General features: G+C 42.7%; 1 protein-coding gene across 4 annotated transcripts in view; it reads right to left on the minus strand.

Annotated features, from left to right (window-relative positions):
- Positions 1-17177, minus strand: part of LOC114667466 (collagen alpha-1(XI) chain-like) — a 377917-nt gene that overhangs the window by 27410 nt on the left and 333330 nt on the right. For all 4 annotated transcript variants that reach the window (XM_051920865.1, XM_051920864.1, XM_051920867.1 and 1 more), the window contains 6 exons: positions 11800-11853; positions 10901-10954; positions 5817-5870; positions 2520-2627; positions 2162-2215; positions 524-577 (listed from right to left, as the gene is read on the minus strand). In XM_051920865.1, coding sequence (XP_051776825.1) covers positions 524-577; positions 2162-2215; positions 2520-2627; positions 5817-5870; positions 10901-10954; positions 11800-11853 — 378 coding nt within the window. The remainder of the gene's footprint in view (positions 1-523; positions 578-2161; positions 2216-2519; positions 2628-5816; positions 5871-10900; positions 10955-11799; positions 11854-17177) is intronic.

Here is a 17177-nt window from a genome sequence, read left to right on the forward strand (position 1 = left end):
TAACAATTAAAATAATCGGTAAAAATAAAACCAGCTCTACCAATAGTGTAGGAGGGCTCAAGTAAATGCAAATTCAGGGATATGAGACAAATTACAGCACCACATGCAGTAGTAGAGAAGCTCAGGTCAATGTAAGTTCTGTCAAGATAGTGCAGTCGAAGCTTGACAAGCAACATCTTATACAGTAAATAAAATAAACATTAATATGAACAAATGGTATAAAATTAAACGAAACAAACAAGGGACACAACTTTGAACAGCAGCACAGGCGGGCAACGCTGGCTGAACCCTGACACGGTTTAGTCACCTGGTACAACATCAAGCTGGTGTGGTAGAGGTTTGCCTAGGTGGCTACTGTGAGTGCATAACTTGGCTGGTGTTTTAGAATTCACCAGTGCTTATTAAATTGGAGTTTTTCAGATTCCAAACGTGTACAGTTTACTTTCCTGAGAAATTTACTTAGAGTACCAAAGCTGTAATGAAATCAGAATACCGTCAGCTGAGATAATTCATGCAGACCCACCTTGTCTCCTTTTCTGCCAGGATCACCCTTCAAACCAGGTAGACCAGGAGGACCCTAAAAATGAAAGAGAGTGTTTCATTCATCATGTGGTCTCATTTAATAAAATAACCCCATGTAGGTAACTATGATCGTACCAGGTTGGTCTGGTAGGAGGTCAAAGAAATGTAAAGTTGGCAGATGGCATTAACAAGGAGGTCCTGGCACTTGCCAGCAGCCACCCCACTTGCACTTCAGAAGAGGTCGTCCACCTGAAGCTAATTATGGTCAGGCCCGGTAAGAACTTGGATGGAAGACCACCCAGGAAAAGCTTGAGGTGCTGCTGGAAGAGGTGTTGGTGAGGCCAGCAGGGGGCGCTAACCCTGTGGTCTGAATATGGGTTCCAATGTCCCAGTGCAGCGACGGTGAAACTTATGTAGTAAAAATGGTGCCGTCCTTCTGATAAGATATAAAGCCGAGGTCCTGACTCTCTGTGGTCATAAAAGATCCTTGGGCATCCTTAGTAAAGAGTAGGGTGTATCTTGATGTCCTGGCTACACTGCCCACCACAGCCTGGTCATTCTGGCCCCCTAATCATCCCCTGTCCCTAATTGGCTCCCTCTCTCACTACTTCTCTACCTAATAACTAATGTGTGGTGAGTGTGTATGAGTAAAAATGGCTGCTGCCGCATCATCCAGGTGGGTGCTACACGTTAGTGGTGGTTGAAGTGGAAGCTCTTTGAGTAGTGAGAAAAGTACTACATAAATGTAAAGAATTATTATTGTTATTATTATTGTTAATTATCCCAAAAGCAACTTTGTGCGCCTGCAATTATCTGACTGTCCACCAGAGGCCACTCTGGCCTTTTGGCCCTCACCCCCATAATTAATTGTAAAATCAATCCTTGGAGGGTCCCAAAGTGCTTTCCTAGCAGAGGGTCTCTGAGTCGAGGATTGACAGTCAAGATAGCTGGCAAGAAGGAGATATGTTAGAGGGTTTAGTTGTAGGGGCAAGGAAGTGGGCAAGCTAGCCAGACAGACATCATTTCCCAACATTGCCCATTTTGAACTGATGTGACTTGACTGGTGCTTCTCTCTTTGGTGTTCACTTCCATGTCATTTTGTCTGATGATGTCTCATATTTGGAATTCTTGTACCAGTTTATTACCATGGAGACAACATTCACAGCAATATCTACACATTTTTACAGGCAACTAACCAATTTAAGGAAACACATATTGGGTGTTTCACCACCATCAGCTTCGAGGACACGTTCCAGCGTATCTTGGCATGGAGGGCTAGAAGTGTTTTGGAGAGTTCCAGTGGCATTCTTCAATGGGAAATTGGGATTTTCATGATGATGATTGCCATTACAGAATCTCCAGACACAGGCAGCTGGGATGATATCAGATTATTAGGACTGGCACCATCACTGGCATTGTCTCCAAACAATTCATTGACCACTTGTGCCCATTGCCATCCAAGAAAATCTCACTACATCAGCACTGAAATGCTTAACTTCAGGGTGATTCTGATCACTCAGAATGGACATTCACTCAGATTACTTAAATCCGGCCTGAGCCACCACATGACAGGTCATAAGACCCCCAGATTAGAGTACAACATTCATAATGTTTGAATGGTAAAAGACAGCATGCTTACCATTGGTCCTGGAGGCCCAGACTGTCCAGGTGGTCCACTGAGGCCCTGCTCCCCCTGGAAAACACAACATGGACTTTTTAATCTCAAAACAGACCATTTTCTACACCATGGTTGAAGATACACAGTCACAAAGTGCCCAGTTGTGTCATTCCACCTCACATTTATGATCATTTTTCTTATTCCGTGTTGGGAACTCGTACCTTCTGATATTAGGGACTGTTCAGAATGGGCATCAATTTAACATGAATGTTACTTATAAGTTAGTTGTCCCTTTGCCCTGAATCTCCAACATACCCCCCAGCCCCCCAACACCTCCTGTCACCATTCAAATTGAAGCCAATCTGGTCATCATACTCACAGCAGGACCCGGAATGCCGCGAAGTCCCTCTGGGCCAGGCTTTCCCGGGTGTCCTTGTGCTCCCACAGGACCCGTCTTTCCAGTTGGCCCATCTGGTCCTTTTTCTCCCTGTCAAAAAATGTAAACCCAGTCAAGTCCTAAGTGTCAGGTCCTTCAGATGTTTTGAGCTTTTTTTCCTCAAATTTCTTTCTTCATTTGTTCACCATTATCCTCCCATTGTTTCCAATAACCCAAGACGGCCGTCAATCTGTGACGTCAAAGGGGTGTAGTCACACGAATAGAATGTTGGCCGTAATTTTTTAGGACGCTCAGGGCTGGATTAACCATTAAGGAAAATAAGTCTGTGCTTAGGGCATCAAGGGAAAGGGGGACACCACAGAAATTTTCCATTGATGGATTTACCATGGACCATATGGTGCAAATCTACAAATGGTGCAGCTGAGCCAAGTCCCACAAAAAGGGGCTCCCACATTAAATGAAAAAATGACTTACATACACGGTAAGGACAAAAGTATTGGGACACCTGACCATTACACCAGCGGGGACTTTAAATACATAGATTTTAATAAGGAGTTGGTCCCTCCTTTGCAGCTCTAGCAGCTTTCTCGCTTCTTGGAAGGCTTTCTACAAGATTTCAGAGTGTTTCTGTGGGAATTTGTGCCCATTCATTCTACAGAGCATTTACGAGGTCAGGCACTGAAGGCCTGACTCACAATCTCCATTCCAGTTCATCCCAAAGCTGTTTGATGGGGCTGAGGTCAGGGCTCTGTATGGGCCAGTCAGGTTCTTCCACCCTGTACTCATCCCACTATGTCTTTATGGACCTTGCTTTGTGCACTGGGGCACAGTCATGCTGGAATAGAAAAGGGCCTTCCCCAAATTGTTTCCACAAAGTTGGAAGTGTAGCGTGTCCAAAGTGTCTTGCTATGCTGAAGTGTTAAGTTTGTCCTTCACTGGACGTAAGGGGCCTCGCCCAAACCCTGGAAAAACAGTCCCACACCATTATATCCCTCCTCCAGAAAACTTCACAGTTGGCACAATGCAGTCAGACAGGTAACATTCTCCTGGCATCTGCCAAACCCAGACTCACCCATCTGACTGCCAAACACAGAAGCGTGATTCGTCACTCCATAGATGTTTCCACCACTCCATCCAATGCTTGGCATTGGACCCGGTGATGTGAGGGCTTGCATGCAGCTACGCGGCCATGGAAATCCATTCCATGAAGCACCCGCCACACAGTTTTTGTGCTTACATTAATGGAACTCTTCAGCTATGGAATCAGCAGAGTCATGGCGATTTTTACACACCATGCACCTTAGCAGTCATTGACACCACTCTGTGACTTTACGTGGTCTTCCGCTTCATGGCTGAGTTGCTGTTGTTCCTAAACGTTTCCACATTCCAATAATACCACTTACAGTTGACCGTGGAATATCCAGCAGGGATGAACTTTCACAAACCGTCTTATTGCAAAGGTGCCATCCTATCACAGTACCCTGCTTGAAGTCACTGAGCTCTTCGGAATGACCCATTTGATTTTACAAATGTTTGTAAATGGAGACAGCATGATGAGGCGCTTGAGTTTATACACCTCTTGCGATGGGTCTGATTGAAACACCTGAATTCAATAATTAACAGTTGTGTCCCAATACTTTTGTCCATATAGTGCACATATACTGTACAATAATAAAAATAATAAAATAGTGTATGTGCCACCAGACCCAAGAGATATGGCCAGAAGGGATGGACAGACAGCCCATTAGTTATGAAAGACACTGCAGGGGATGTGTTATTCCCCCAGAATGCAAGATGGCAGCAGCCCTCCATATTGGTGACCATTTGGAAACCAGCGGGGAATGCTAGGAGCCTTCATCCGGCAACACAGCCCTGCTGGGGATCATGGGTGCAGGGAGATGAGCTCTCTAATAAGTGTGACTTCCATATGACCCAGAAATACTTCAGTCAGGCAGTGGCCCTGGCACCGGAAGTACTCCTGGGTCCTTGAGCGCACTCCCTTATCCAGGCGAGTGGGAGCTGGGAGAATGCAAAGCGACACTCAACTGGAGGGCAGTGCAGTGGTGAGAGGTATTCTGGGAGGAAATGACTTGTGTTTGTGCGACTTTGTGGAAGTTTGATTAATAAAATATTCTTTATTTGAACCCGGGACTCTTTGTGTGTTCATGTTGGGGTTTGGGGCTTGCTGACATCCCTGGTTCTATCACAAAAGCAGTAATAGAGGTTAATGATATATATACAAGAAAATTTGAATCTAGTGACACAGTCCACTGAGGCTCACGTGATCATTCTTGTCTTGGTCATGTCGGCTGACCCGTTCACTCGTCCACTGAGAGTGACTACAGCTCATGTATAGGGGGGCACCAAGACTTTTTAAGTGCTTAGGGCATCTTAAGGTCTTAATCTGTCCCTGAGAAGACTGTCTACGCTGACCACTAGCATTAGCTCTTCAGAAGCCTGACTTTCACTTTCATTAATATTTTTAATCAGGTTTTCCCTTCAGTGTGTGTGTTTTTGTTTATTATCTTTCCTTTATACTTTTCAGCAATTTGTTTTCTTGTTCTTGAAGTTTTTCTTTGCATTTTCAGTTGTCTACTCAGCACTGTGGTGTTTTAATGCTCGCTTAGGAGCTAGTTAAGTAGGCAGGCACTCACACTGACTGCTTCAGGAGATTAGGCAAGCCCTTGTAGGACCGGCGCAATTCTGTTTTGGGTTTAATATTTCTAGTGTTGGAGACCCTTAAAGTTGGGTACCACATGGTACCAAATGGTATTTTTATTGTTACTTTGGTGACATTTTTTTTGCATTATAATTTTCTAGATTTAATTGGCATCATCGTTTTGTATGTCTGTTTGTTATGCTGCTGCATGGATGTTAGGGACTTGATGAATGTTTAAGTGCTATGTTACCTGTGACATTATGATGACCAATTATATGTAAGAAGATGTTTGTACTGAGCTGGCGTCAAACTTTACACAATAAAGACGTTTAGTAAAAACAAATACCCATGTGGCGTATAAGTGAATCGAGGGATTCTGAACTTGCATTCTTTTTTGACTTTGAATTTTGGTGCTTGTGTGGGCTTTGCCATTCTGCTTCTTCTGACTCACATTACTGACTCTAGAGGTCTGACGACTGTTTACAGATTAGCCCACATAACTTGGGTTCTGTACTGAGATTATACCATAACAAAAAAACCTGTCAGTGTCCCCTAGACAGCCCTGGGGTTGCTTGTCATTTGTAATCTCAGGTCGCTTTTCCAGGGTGGACCAGCCATACCTTGCTTCCTTTAAGGCCTTGTCGTCCTTCTTTTCCTGCAGCTCCAAGGGGTCCCTATAGAAAAGAAAAGAGCAGGGTGAAATACTCACTGTATACGGTCAGTAGATGTGACCAACTTACACTTCGTGAGCTATTTGGGGTCTACATGCAAATGAGCTCCTAATTAAGTTAATACTTTATGACAAGATACCCAGCTGGCAGAAACAACACAGGGCATACATCAGACATGGGACAGATAAAGTGACATCACAAGCTACGTGCAAAGATAACCTAAGTTTAAGCAAAAGGAGATTAAGATGAGACATGAGAGAAGTGTTTATAATTTTGAAGGGAATGAGTCCAGTGGATCGAGACTGAGACTTTGAAATGAGTTCATCAGGAACACGGGGGCACAGTTGGAAACTTGTTAAGGAGAAATTTCACACAAACATTAGGAAGTTTTTCTTTACACAAAGAACCAGAGACACTTGGAATAAGCGACCAAGTAGTGTGGTAGACAGTAGGACATTTAGGACTTTTGAAATTCAAGTTGATGTTATTTTAGAAAAATTAAATGGATAGGACTGAATGGCCTGTTCTCGTCTAGATCGTATTTATGTTCTAAAGTTCTAACGAGAGAATAAAGAAAGTGTGCAAAATCCACAGTAGGAAAAACGATTTGCCACCAGAGGGCAGCAACCACATAGTGTAAGTCAATAATCAGGAGTAACCATAGAGGCCTGGCCTGATGAGAACTGTAGTAGGCCTAAGGTGGAGTCAGACAGCCTGGGACGAAGAAGCTGTATGAGGCAGTTAAGTCTAAAATGGAGAAGGATCAGACAGTGAAAATAGGGATAATATGGATAGTGATGAGGCATAGACAATGGCAGTGCAATCTCATGGTGGAACGGAATAATCAGCGGTAACCAAAGAGTCCTGGTAGGTCTATGGTGGAGGTCAGATAGCCTACCAAAAAGAAGTTGTATTGTATGAGACAGATAAGTATAAAATGGAGGAGGGTCAGATAACAAAAATAGGAATTGGTGATGAGGTGATGATGTGGTAAGTGGTACAGATAAAGCACTTCAATAGGGTGATGGTATGGGAGAATTGACAGTTAGAAATAGACTGTACAGGCACAGATAAGTGTCAGTGGCCAGACTCTGTTCAAGAGGAAACAACTAAGTATGTGTTTTGGGAGTGTGGATGGGCACTAGGAGTGTGGGTGGATGTAAAGGAATTAGTTCAGATGTCATACATTAGAACATCAGAACAACTGTGACAAGAACAGGCCATTCAGCCCAACAAGATCACCCATCCCATTAACCGTGATGTACTCAATGAGATTCACTGATATACAGAACATACATATATATATATATATATATATATATATATATATATATATATATATATATATATTGTGGGGAACAGCCCGGACACAGACAGGTAGACGAGATGATTTCACCACACACACGTTTATTTGCATTATTTACATTCATCGTAGTGCACAATACCCAGTGCCGCAGCACCAATCACACCTTAAGTCCTTGGCCACAACACAATGCCTTCTCCAAGTCTCTGGTCCGCCTCCACTCCTCTTCACCAAGCTTCGTCCTCTTCCACCCGACTCTTGCCCCTGACTGGAGGGAGGCGGCCTCTTTTATTCACCCCGGATGGACTCCAGATGCATCCTGAGGGCTTCTGTAGCCCCACCCCTGTGTGGCGGAAGCTCTGTCGGTGTATCTAGAAGTCCTCTGGGTGTCCCCAATACTCTTCCCCCCAGCACTTCCGGGTGTGGCGGAAGTACTGAGGTCCAGGGCTCCCAAGGCATCGTGACACCCCCACAGCAACCAGGGAGGATGCCCCCTCATGTTCTGGAGGAGGCACAAGCCCTCCTCCAGTCCTCCTGGGCATCCCGGCCAGGCATGAACCCCCGTTGGGTACCACAATATATATTGTCACACACATGTGCTTGGGAGGAAGCTAAAGGGCTTGAGTAGGGACAGTTCCGAGACATACCAGGATGTGGCAGAGTGCACTGACTCTTTTTCTCCCTTGCCTGCAGACCATTCACGGGAGATTCCACCTGGTCATCTTGATGTCACTTCCGGGACTGAGCCAATGGCAGAAGACCTTGCCGGCTCCGGCCCCTGTGATGTGACGTCCGGGCTCGCACCAATGGCAGAAGACCTACATGAGCCTGACCCCTTTGACTTCATTTCCTGTCTCCCCCTTTAAAAGCCTCCACCTTTTCCCTATTCCCTTAGTTCTGTTTGGACTCGGTTTTGTGCACATCAGTGCTGTATAATTTTGAAAAGCAACTTTGCAGCCAGGAAACCAAATTAAACGGGTGGCTGCCCCAAACCTTTATATGACTTTGTCTCGAGTTTGTGACATTATGTAGCCGGAGCCGCGGGCGCACAAGCCACTTGGACGCAAGGAGGAATGCGGGTAGCGGGCGAGGAGGGGTTGGTGTGTTCTGGCTAATCCATTGGCGGTCCCACATACTGGCATGGTGATCGTCAATGGACACAAGACCACAGCCTTATTTGATTCCGGTAGCAACAATATATATATATATATATATATATATATATATATATATATATATATCCATCCATCCATCCATCCATTTTCCAACCCGCTGAATCCGAACACAGGGTCACGGGGGTCTGCTGGAGCCAATCCCAGCCAACACAGGGCACAAGGCAGGAACCAATCCTGGGCAGGGTGCCAACCCACCGCAGGACACACACAAACACACCCACACATTAAACACACACTAGGGCCAATTTAGAATCGCCATTCCACCTAACCTGCATGTCTTTGGACTGTGGGAGGAAACCCACGCAGACACGGGGAGAACATGCAAACTCCACGCAGGGAGGACCCGGGAAGCGAACCCAGGTCCCCAGGTCTTCCAACTGCGAGGCAGCAGCGCTACCCACTGCGCCACCGTGCCGCCCTATATATATATATATATATATATATATAATAAAAGAAAATCTTCAGACAAGACTATTAACAACAGATTTTTTCAAGTAAAGTTTTAACAGGTGACAAGAAAGATAATGTAGTACATCTTCCGCAGATAACATTAGACACCAAAGGAGATCTTGATGTGCCATTTGTATTAAAATGTTTACAGTTTCCTGTTAGAATAGCTTTTGCTCTGACAATTAACAAATCACAGGGACAAACATTCAAAAAAGTCAGTTTATTTATTAGAGGGAAAGAAACGACATTCACTCACGGACAGTTGCATTGCCACGATGTAAGTCCAAACATGAAATCAAAATTCAATTAGATATTGATGAAAATTTAATTCAAAAAATTGTTTTTAATGATGTTTTACAGTAAAAGTGTAAGTTTAAAAAGTATTTGCGTGTTAATTTCAAAGCCAAACAAAACGAAAATGTATAACGCAACGAAAACCTCTAACGCAACATGAGACATAATTTTCTTTCAAATTATTACGTTTTACTATTTTTTACTATAATTAATTACATGCTGTAATGTTAAATAGTTAGGTCTATTACGCATAGGTAACAATTCCCATGAAAATAACAATCTATTGTTATTGAATTTAAATTATACATACGCTTCCCCATATGCAAGCGGCAAAGTGGCTAGCGTGTAGTGCCTGCCCAGGGGTCAATGAGCGAAGTGAGCAGGGGGCAAAGCCCCCTAGTGTATAAATATATATATATATTTATTGGGTGAGTCAAAATTATGTTAGCATTTGAATGGTGGAAACAATTTATTCAAAAACATACTTCATATGTGCTAGGTGATTTACAGGAATGTCTCAACTGTTCTCAGTCATGTTCAACACATGTACCATATGTGGCACATACATTGTCCAAAAAAATTATATATAAGTATATACATAGCAGTACCATTAGTGTTAACACGATTTTGACTCACCCTGTATATATATATATATATATATATATATATACTGTTTATTTATTTATTTTGATACGAATATGGTAATAGGAGTGCCAAACAAGGCCACCAGGCCACTTTTCTAAGAGACGACCCCAGAAACATTCTTAAAGTAAACATAAAAGATGCAAAAACTGGTAAAGATAAAACTTCCATGGGTCTCATCTTCATACTTTTGCGTTGTGGAGGGTTAACCATCTGTTAGTAGGTCAAGAAGCTCGGCTTTAATTTGATCCCATGAACTGAGGGTCGCCCTCCGAGATCTTTCCATGTATGTGATACCACCCCGGTCCAAGAGGGGGCGCTACCACTAACTGTCTTGTCATTTTCAGTGAGGTCAGCTAACTCCGCCCCATCCAGTCCCTGGGCTTTAAAAGGGCAACTTCCTGGAAGAAGGTGTCATTTGATTGAGAGATGACCTGAGCTAAGGAGTTTGGTGATTAGTGATTAATGGCAGCCACACACCGCAGCGAGTATTTTGTTCTCATTTTCATGCCATTGTGCATTTTTTTTGAGAAGGGTGGGTTTGCACCCCAAAATTGTTTTGTTGTTGAGCCTTCTTTAACTCAGATGACCACAGCATTTAATGTTTATGTTGCTCCCTATGATCATCTCTGTCCTTTTTCTCTAATAAAAGTGTTCCTTTTCGTATACTTTGTCCTTTTTTTCTCAGGCCATTATAATATGTGTGTGTGCATGTGTGTGTGTGTGTGCGTGCATGTGTGTGCGTGCGTGTGTGTGTGTGTGTGTGTGTTGATTAATAGGACACTCATTAATATTTATCATCAATGACTACCAGGCCTACTAAGGTCCATCAGAAAACAGGTAATTATAATGGATATTTGACTATCCCATCATTATATCCAATCTGGCACAACAGTGTGCCCCTAATCTCCTTCCAGAAGAGATAAATATAAGATTACAATATATATTTTAATTTCCAGACCCAGGCTTGTCCCTTGAGCTCCTGTCTTTAGAGAATTCAATAAATAAATCCAATCCGTGCCAGTTAATCCCATTCTTGTTGCACTCTAATTCACTGTTCTGATGATCTACAGATGTAAAGCACGAGATCTGCTATGTGAAATGCTTGCTCAGAGATGACTGCTGGCTCAGCTGGGGCCACCTAATGGGATTTTTCCAATTTCTCTTACCCTCTTTCCTGGTGCACCAGGTGGTCCAGGTTCTCCTGACGCTCCAGGTGGACCCTACAATGCAATAAAAAAAATGTAGGGTCAATGACTTGTTGGATCGCTTTGGAGACGCACCTTTTTTAGTCCGTCATTCTTGATAAATGCTACTACTTTATGCATGTGCAGAAAAAAAAATTGGAATCCCACACTTCTTCCACATTTTGCTTTTTTTAATCTTTTTCCTTCCATATTATTTTGCTTTAAATTAAAATGGTTGACTAAGAACAAGAATAGAGAGTGGTCACCACCCACTGAGTGGCTCATTGGACCTGCTAGGCTTGATATTACTGTAGAGCTTGATGGCCACCAGGGGGAGACAAACACATTTTTTGTGGCATCCAGTCAGCGGGATCATTCAAACCAAGAGGGGACTTGTGTTCAATTCTCTCTTTGTGGTTTTCCTCGAATTTGTTACAGTCTCCACCATCATTTATTTTTGTCTTACTAGATATTTCAAGTCATCCATTGTTCAGTATTGCAGGGAAGGAGGCAACCAGCCTTCCATCACAGTAGAGCAAAGTAAGAAACTGAGAGCTGAACATGCTCATCCAGTCCCTTGTTGCTCATTTTACAGCAGCAGAACACACAAGAAAGGCTTTCAGATCCAATGAAACGGCGGGAAGCCATTCAGTGGCTAAAACCACAAAGATGAGATCTGCCAGGCTTGTTAGAAGACAATGAATCGTAGATTTGCTGCTTTAGTGATGCTTTCAAAGTGCCACCGGGTTAACAACTCACAAAAGAGACATAAAGACAAAAAAGAAAAGGGGAGGGCACCCACGGGGGCAAGATGCCACCTCCGCTCATCAGGGTGGCAGACAGATGAAACAAAAAGAAGTCACACTCATTGGATTACATACTGCATTTCCAGGGTCTCCATTGTCTCCTTTCTCTCCAATGCCGCCATCGACACCCTGTAGAGAAACATAAATATGAGCAGCTGAGAAAGAAGACGTCGACATTGAGGGTCTGCTTTCATCTTTAGCGGGATTTACTGAGGTGGTGTGTTAGGCCTCGCTCTTGCACTTGTTCTGAAAAGCCCAGCTCGGCTTCAGCTTTGGAGGAAAAAAGGCCGACGCAGCGGGATCACTCAATCCACTCATACAACAAAAAGGTCGGATCTCATACACGGACCAGGGGCTTTAGGAGGAAGTAAAGGGAGAGCAGAAACGGCCTTCAGAAAGAAAGGATTTATTTAAGAGAGCATCTCTCTCGTGAGCGTGCGCGCGCACTCTCTCTGGAATTGCCACAGATCAGTTTGAAAGAAAGAAAGAAAGAAAGAAAGAAAGAAAGAAAGAAAGAAAGAAAGAAAGAAAGAAAGAAAGAAAGAAAGAAAGAAAGAAAGAAAGAAGGTAACAAGTCCTTATTTTATTCCATTAAAAGACTAAATTAACTAGGACACATATCTTTATGCAGCAGGTAGGATATGATAGATAGATAGATAGATAGATAGATAGATAGATAGATAGATAGATAGATAGATAGATAGATAGATAGATAGATAGATAGATAGATAGATAGATAGATAGATAGTATGGTCAATAAGGACACTGTATTCATCACATCATAGATAGATATTAATGTTAGTATAGTAGGCAGGATAGATAGATAGATAGATAGATAGATAGATAGATAGATAGATAGATAGATAGATAGATATTAATGTTAGTATAGTAGGCAGGATAGATAGATAGATAGATAGATAGATAGATAGATAGATAGATAGATAGATAGATAGATAGATAGATACTAATTTTAGTATAGTAGGTAGGATACTTGATAGATACAGTAGATATATAGATAGATGATTAATAATAATAATAATTATTATTATTATTTTAGATAACTTTACATTTTCCAAATTCCGCACTAACACATGCTTTATCTCTGCTCTTTGTTTGCTCTTGATGTGTATGATATTTGTACAAAAAGAACATAACCTGAAAATCACAAAGGCCATTGTCACAGCAGTAATCAATTGAATACATTCTATAATTGTTTTTTATTTATTTTTTTTTTGCCAGGCTGCACTCAGGTATACGCAGAGCAGCCCAGCATTGCCATGTCTCTTCCGTTCTTCCAGAGCCCTCCGCTAATCGGTTCACTAATTCACTAAAGGACCAGAAGCCCACTTTGTGTGGAGAAGGAAGAAGCTAAACCAGGCCGTATTTCCAGTCCTTGATCCCTGACAATCTTCTGACTCGATACTTTGTAAGATAAAGGAGCCACCACCGGGTGAAGTCAGGAGGGGTTTGGACTTCCATTCTGCAATATTAAAGAGGCGGCCTGAAGTGGTGATAGGTAACGAATTAGTCATTTTCCTCTCAGAAAAGAGTCTAATTGTTCTAACCTTTCCATCTTTTGATACTTGGACAAAAGAGGTAGAATAAAAGATAAGTATGTGTGTGTAGGTGAGGGGCTTAAAACACACACATAAGGTGTAATTAGCTCTTTGCATGCATGGACCACACAATCCCACTCATCACTAGCTGATTATTAACCTTATTTTGCATGAATGGCTGCCACTACACATTTAAATATCTATTTCTAGAATTTCAAGGTGGATGGGGGGTTTAACGGCTAGTACTGCCACTGTGGATGTTAGTTCAGCTGTAATGTTGAGTAATGCTGCGGGCTTACTTACAACATTCAAATTGTCAAATGCACTTACAAAGTGTGCCTGTTATGAGGATGCATCTGCAGGGCCCACCACCAGAAGGATTTGGAGGCTGCATAACTGTTAACCCATTTTTAATTTCTGTCCATAACCAAGAAGACAAAGAGCCAGAAGAAGACACCTGACTCTGCCCCTTCTGACACTCCTACTGTTAATCCAGCAAGAGACAGGAAGTGAGTGTCATTCAAAGGACAGCGGCAGCTGAAGGCCGGCCGTGCAGCCAACGACGGGTCCTTTTTGCTTCTGTTTTTTTTCTGGAGTCCTTTTTAATCCTGTCATTTTGGGGTTCATTATGAGACTGATAGATAGATAGATAGATAGATAGATAGATAGATAGATAGATAGATAGATAGATAGATAGATAGATAGATAGATAGATAGATAGATAGATAGATAGATAGATAGATAGATAGATAGAGTGGAACCTCGGGTCATGAACGTCTCGGACCACGTACAAATCGGGTTACAACAAAAAAGTTTTGTCATACTTTTGCATCTGTTCACGACCACACACTCGGGTGATGAACAAGCCAGTTTCCCTTCTGGTTCGTACGTGCTGATGATTTCCACACATCGTACATGTGTTCAGTCTCTCATGTACAGAGCGAGAGCAAGCGAGAGGGAGCGAGAGAGAGAGAATGAGCGAGAGAGAGAGAATGAGCGAGAGAGAGAGAGAGAACGAGCGAGCAAGAGAAAGAGAGTGAGAGCATGACAGAGAGTGACAGAGAGAGAGAGAGAGAGAGAGAGAGAGAGCCCAAGCAGAATAAGTAAGTAAACATTTAGTTTACTATTACACTGTGCATTCTATGGTATAATTAACTATTTTTGTGCTTAAAAATCTTTAAAATAATATATATTTACATACAGCTTGTACGGTCCGGAATGGATTAATTGCATTTACATACAATCCTATGGGGGAAATGACTTCGGGTCACGACGAAATTGGGTTGCGACAAGAGTTTTGGAACGAATTACAGTCGTGACCTGAGGCTCCACTGTAGATTCAGCGGGTTGGAAAATGGATGGTTGGATGGATTGTACAGGATAGATAGATAGATAGATAGATAGATAGATAGATAGATAGATAGATAGATAGATAGATAGATAGATAGATAGATAGATAGATAGATAGATAGATAGATAGATAGATAGATAGATAGATAGATAGATAGATAGATAGAGACTGTCGCTGTCAGAGGTGGAAAGCAGGAATGATTAAAATGAAGTAGACATGCAAAGAAATGATTGGTACTCTGAGTGGAAGCATGCGATGCACTGAACCCTCTGGAATGGCCCTGGAGAGACTTCCATGAGAGAAAGAGAGACTGTCACGTCTGTGTCACGTCTGAGAGCAACAAATCTCTCTTTTTCTAATGGAAGTCTCACCAGGGCCATTCCAGAACCTTACATTGAAAATCCTAATGTCTTCCAACAACACCCTATATATATATATATATATATACTAGGGGGTCCGCCCTCTGCTTATTTCGCTCACCAACCCCAAACCTGCAATATGTGCCAGCCACTTTGCGTCTCTGCCACTCACGTTGTGAAGATGGGGGCTGAACACACCTCCTCCGAAACCCCCTCTTAAACGGTGATCCAATGGGAAACAAATGGGTTTTTTTTTACCCCCTCTTTGCTCGATCAGCTGCTGGCTTGCTGCTGCTGCCATGTCATGTGATTTACATCTCGCACGGCCCTTCGAACATTTAAAAGCCTGGACAGCAGCTGCCCTACTCTTTGTCTTTTATTTCCGGCCCCGGGCCTGGTTAAATCTCTTGGCACAAAGTCTCGTCTCGGAGGACATGAGTTCTTGATATTTTTTAGTTTATAATTTGAAAAATGGAATAAGAATTTGAAAATTTAACAACATTGCATTAGAGTTTGATACATTCTGAAAAGAATGATACCAAACATATACTGTATATGTAGGTTTTTAAATAAGCCTGATTTAAAGTGTGACAAAATATATATATATATATATATATATATATATATATATATATATATATATATTTATCTGGAAATGGGTGGGGACCCACAAGGCCAATCCATACTTTGAATGTTTCAAATAGTGGTAATAGAGGGCGGCCATTCAGTTGTACGCTGGAAGGCAGACACAGACGTGACAGATGAGAATTGTGTGTGTCTGTTATTAGTGTAAGCTTATTGTGTTTGTGTGTACTTGTGACTCTGATGAAGATCACATCACGTTTTATGACCAATTCATGCAGACACCCGCATCATTTCAAAGGGTCCCCATACTTTTTCTCGCATTTCTCTACTCATCGATCACTGGACTGGCTCCTGTTGCCAGCACTTCTGGATTAAGCCCATCCACGGCAGACATGAGCGTGGTCCTTTGTGTTGCCCCATTGGGGTCTATCATGAACCTGAGTGATCTGTGCTATGCTCCGCGTCTACCAAGGAAAAAGGGAAAATGGAGGAAAAGGTGAAGAGTGGAACAGCTTTGGGAGCCAAAGCCCAGCGGACGCCCATTATTGTTCTCTCTCTGTATCTGCCTGGTGACGCTCTGAAGCCTCTGACAGACTTGAATTCCATAGCCGGGATGACAGGGGGCTCTCGTTAAGCATTGAACATTCTGCCACCTCCCTCAGCTGTCACTGTCAGGATGTCTCGATGGATGCATGGAGCGGATTTAAACTAAACGGACTGTGAAGTGAAGCATTCCCAGGGACGGCAGGTGTCTCGAGGGACACGCCGCTTACTTTGTCAATCCGAAGGCCGCTGTTAGCCAGGAGACTGAAGGCCTCCAAACGAAGTGTTTACTTGATCTGTGACCTTCAGGAAAGAATCACTCCACTGGGAGGCTTCATATTTGGGGACAATCATTCTTTAGCTGGTAACTGTAGAGATGGTGACGCGGGATACGTGAGCCTAGAGAGGGAGAGTTTGTCAAGACTTTCAGATCGGAAACTCGGCAGGCATTAATAACTAGAAAGAAAAGGGGGAAAACAGCTTAAAGGATCCTAAATCCAAGCATTCGTAAGTTAACAAAAAAAAGATGAACTCTACAATTAAATTAAAACTGAGCTGCGTTTACAAAATCAGAATGTGAAGACTCATCACGAGCTGTCACATCATCCAGTAGCTGAGCATCATGGCCAGGTACAGGAGACAGACTCTGAAGCACAAGCCTGCTTATGCAGTTTGACAATAGCCTCTTCGTGGGACCCCCACAAGACCCTTCACCTGTCAAGATGAGACATGAGGAAGTCCATGTATGTTCATTTTATTTTTATTATTATTATTATTATTTATTTATTTATTAATTTCTGCTGGGATCAGACATGGCAACGGAAAAATAAAAAGGCATGGACTTTATAATTGTCAGATAGATAGATAGATAGATAGATAGATAGATAGATAGATAGATAGATAGATAGATAGATAGATAGGGGCGACCCGCCTGGGACGCTCCGGAGGACCGGAGGAGGGCTTACGCCTTCCCCAGACCATGTGGGGGCGACCGCCCTGGTACCTTTGGCGGCCATGGGTACAGAGTTTTGAAGCTCAACCCTGTAGGGGCCCATGGTC

This window comes from Erpetoichthys calabaricus, chromosome 17, assembly GCF_900747795.2.
Source record: "Erpetoichthys calabaricus chromosome 17, fErpCal1.3, whole genome shotgun sequence".
NCBI lineage: Eukaryota > Metazoa > Chordata > Cladistia > Polypteriformes > Polypteridae > Erpetoichthys > Erpetoichthys calabaricus.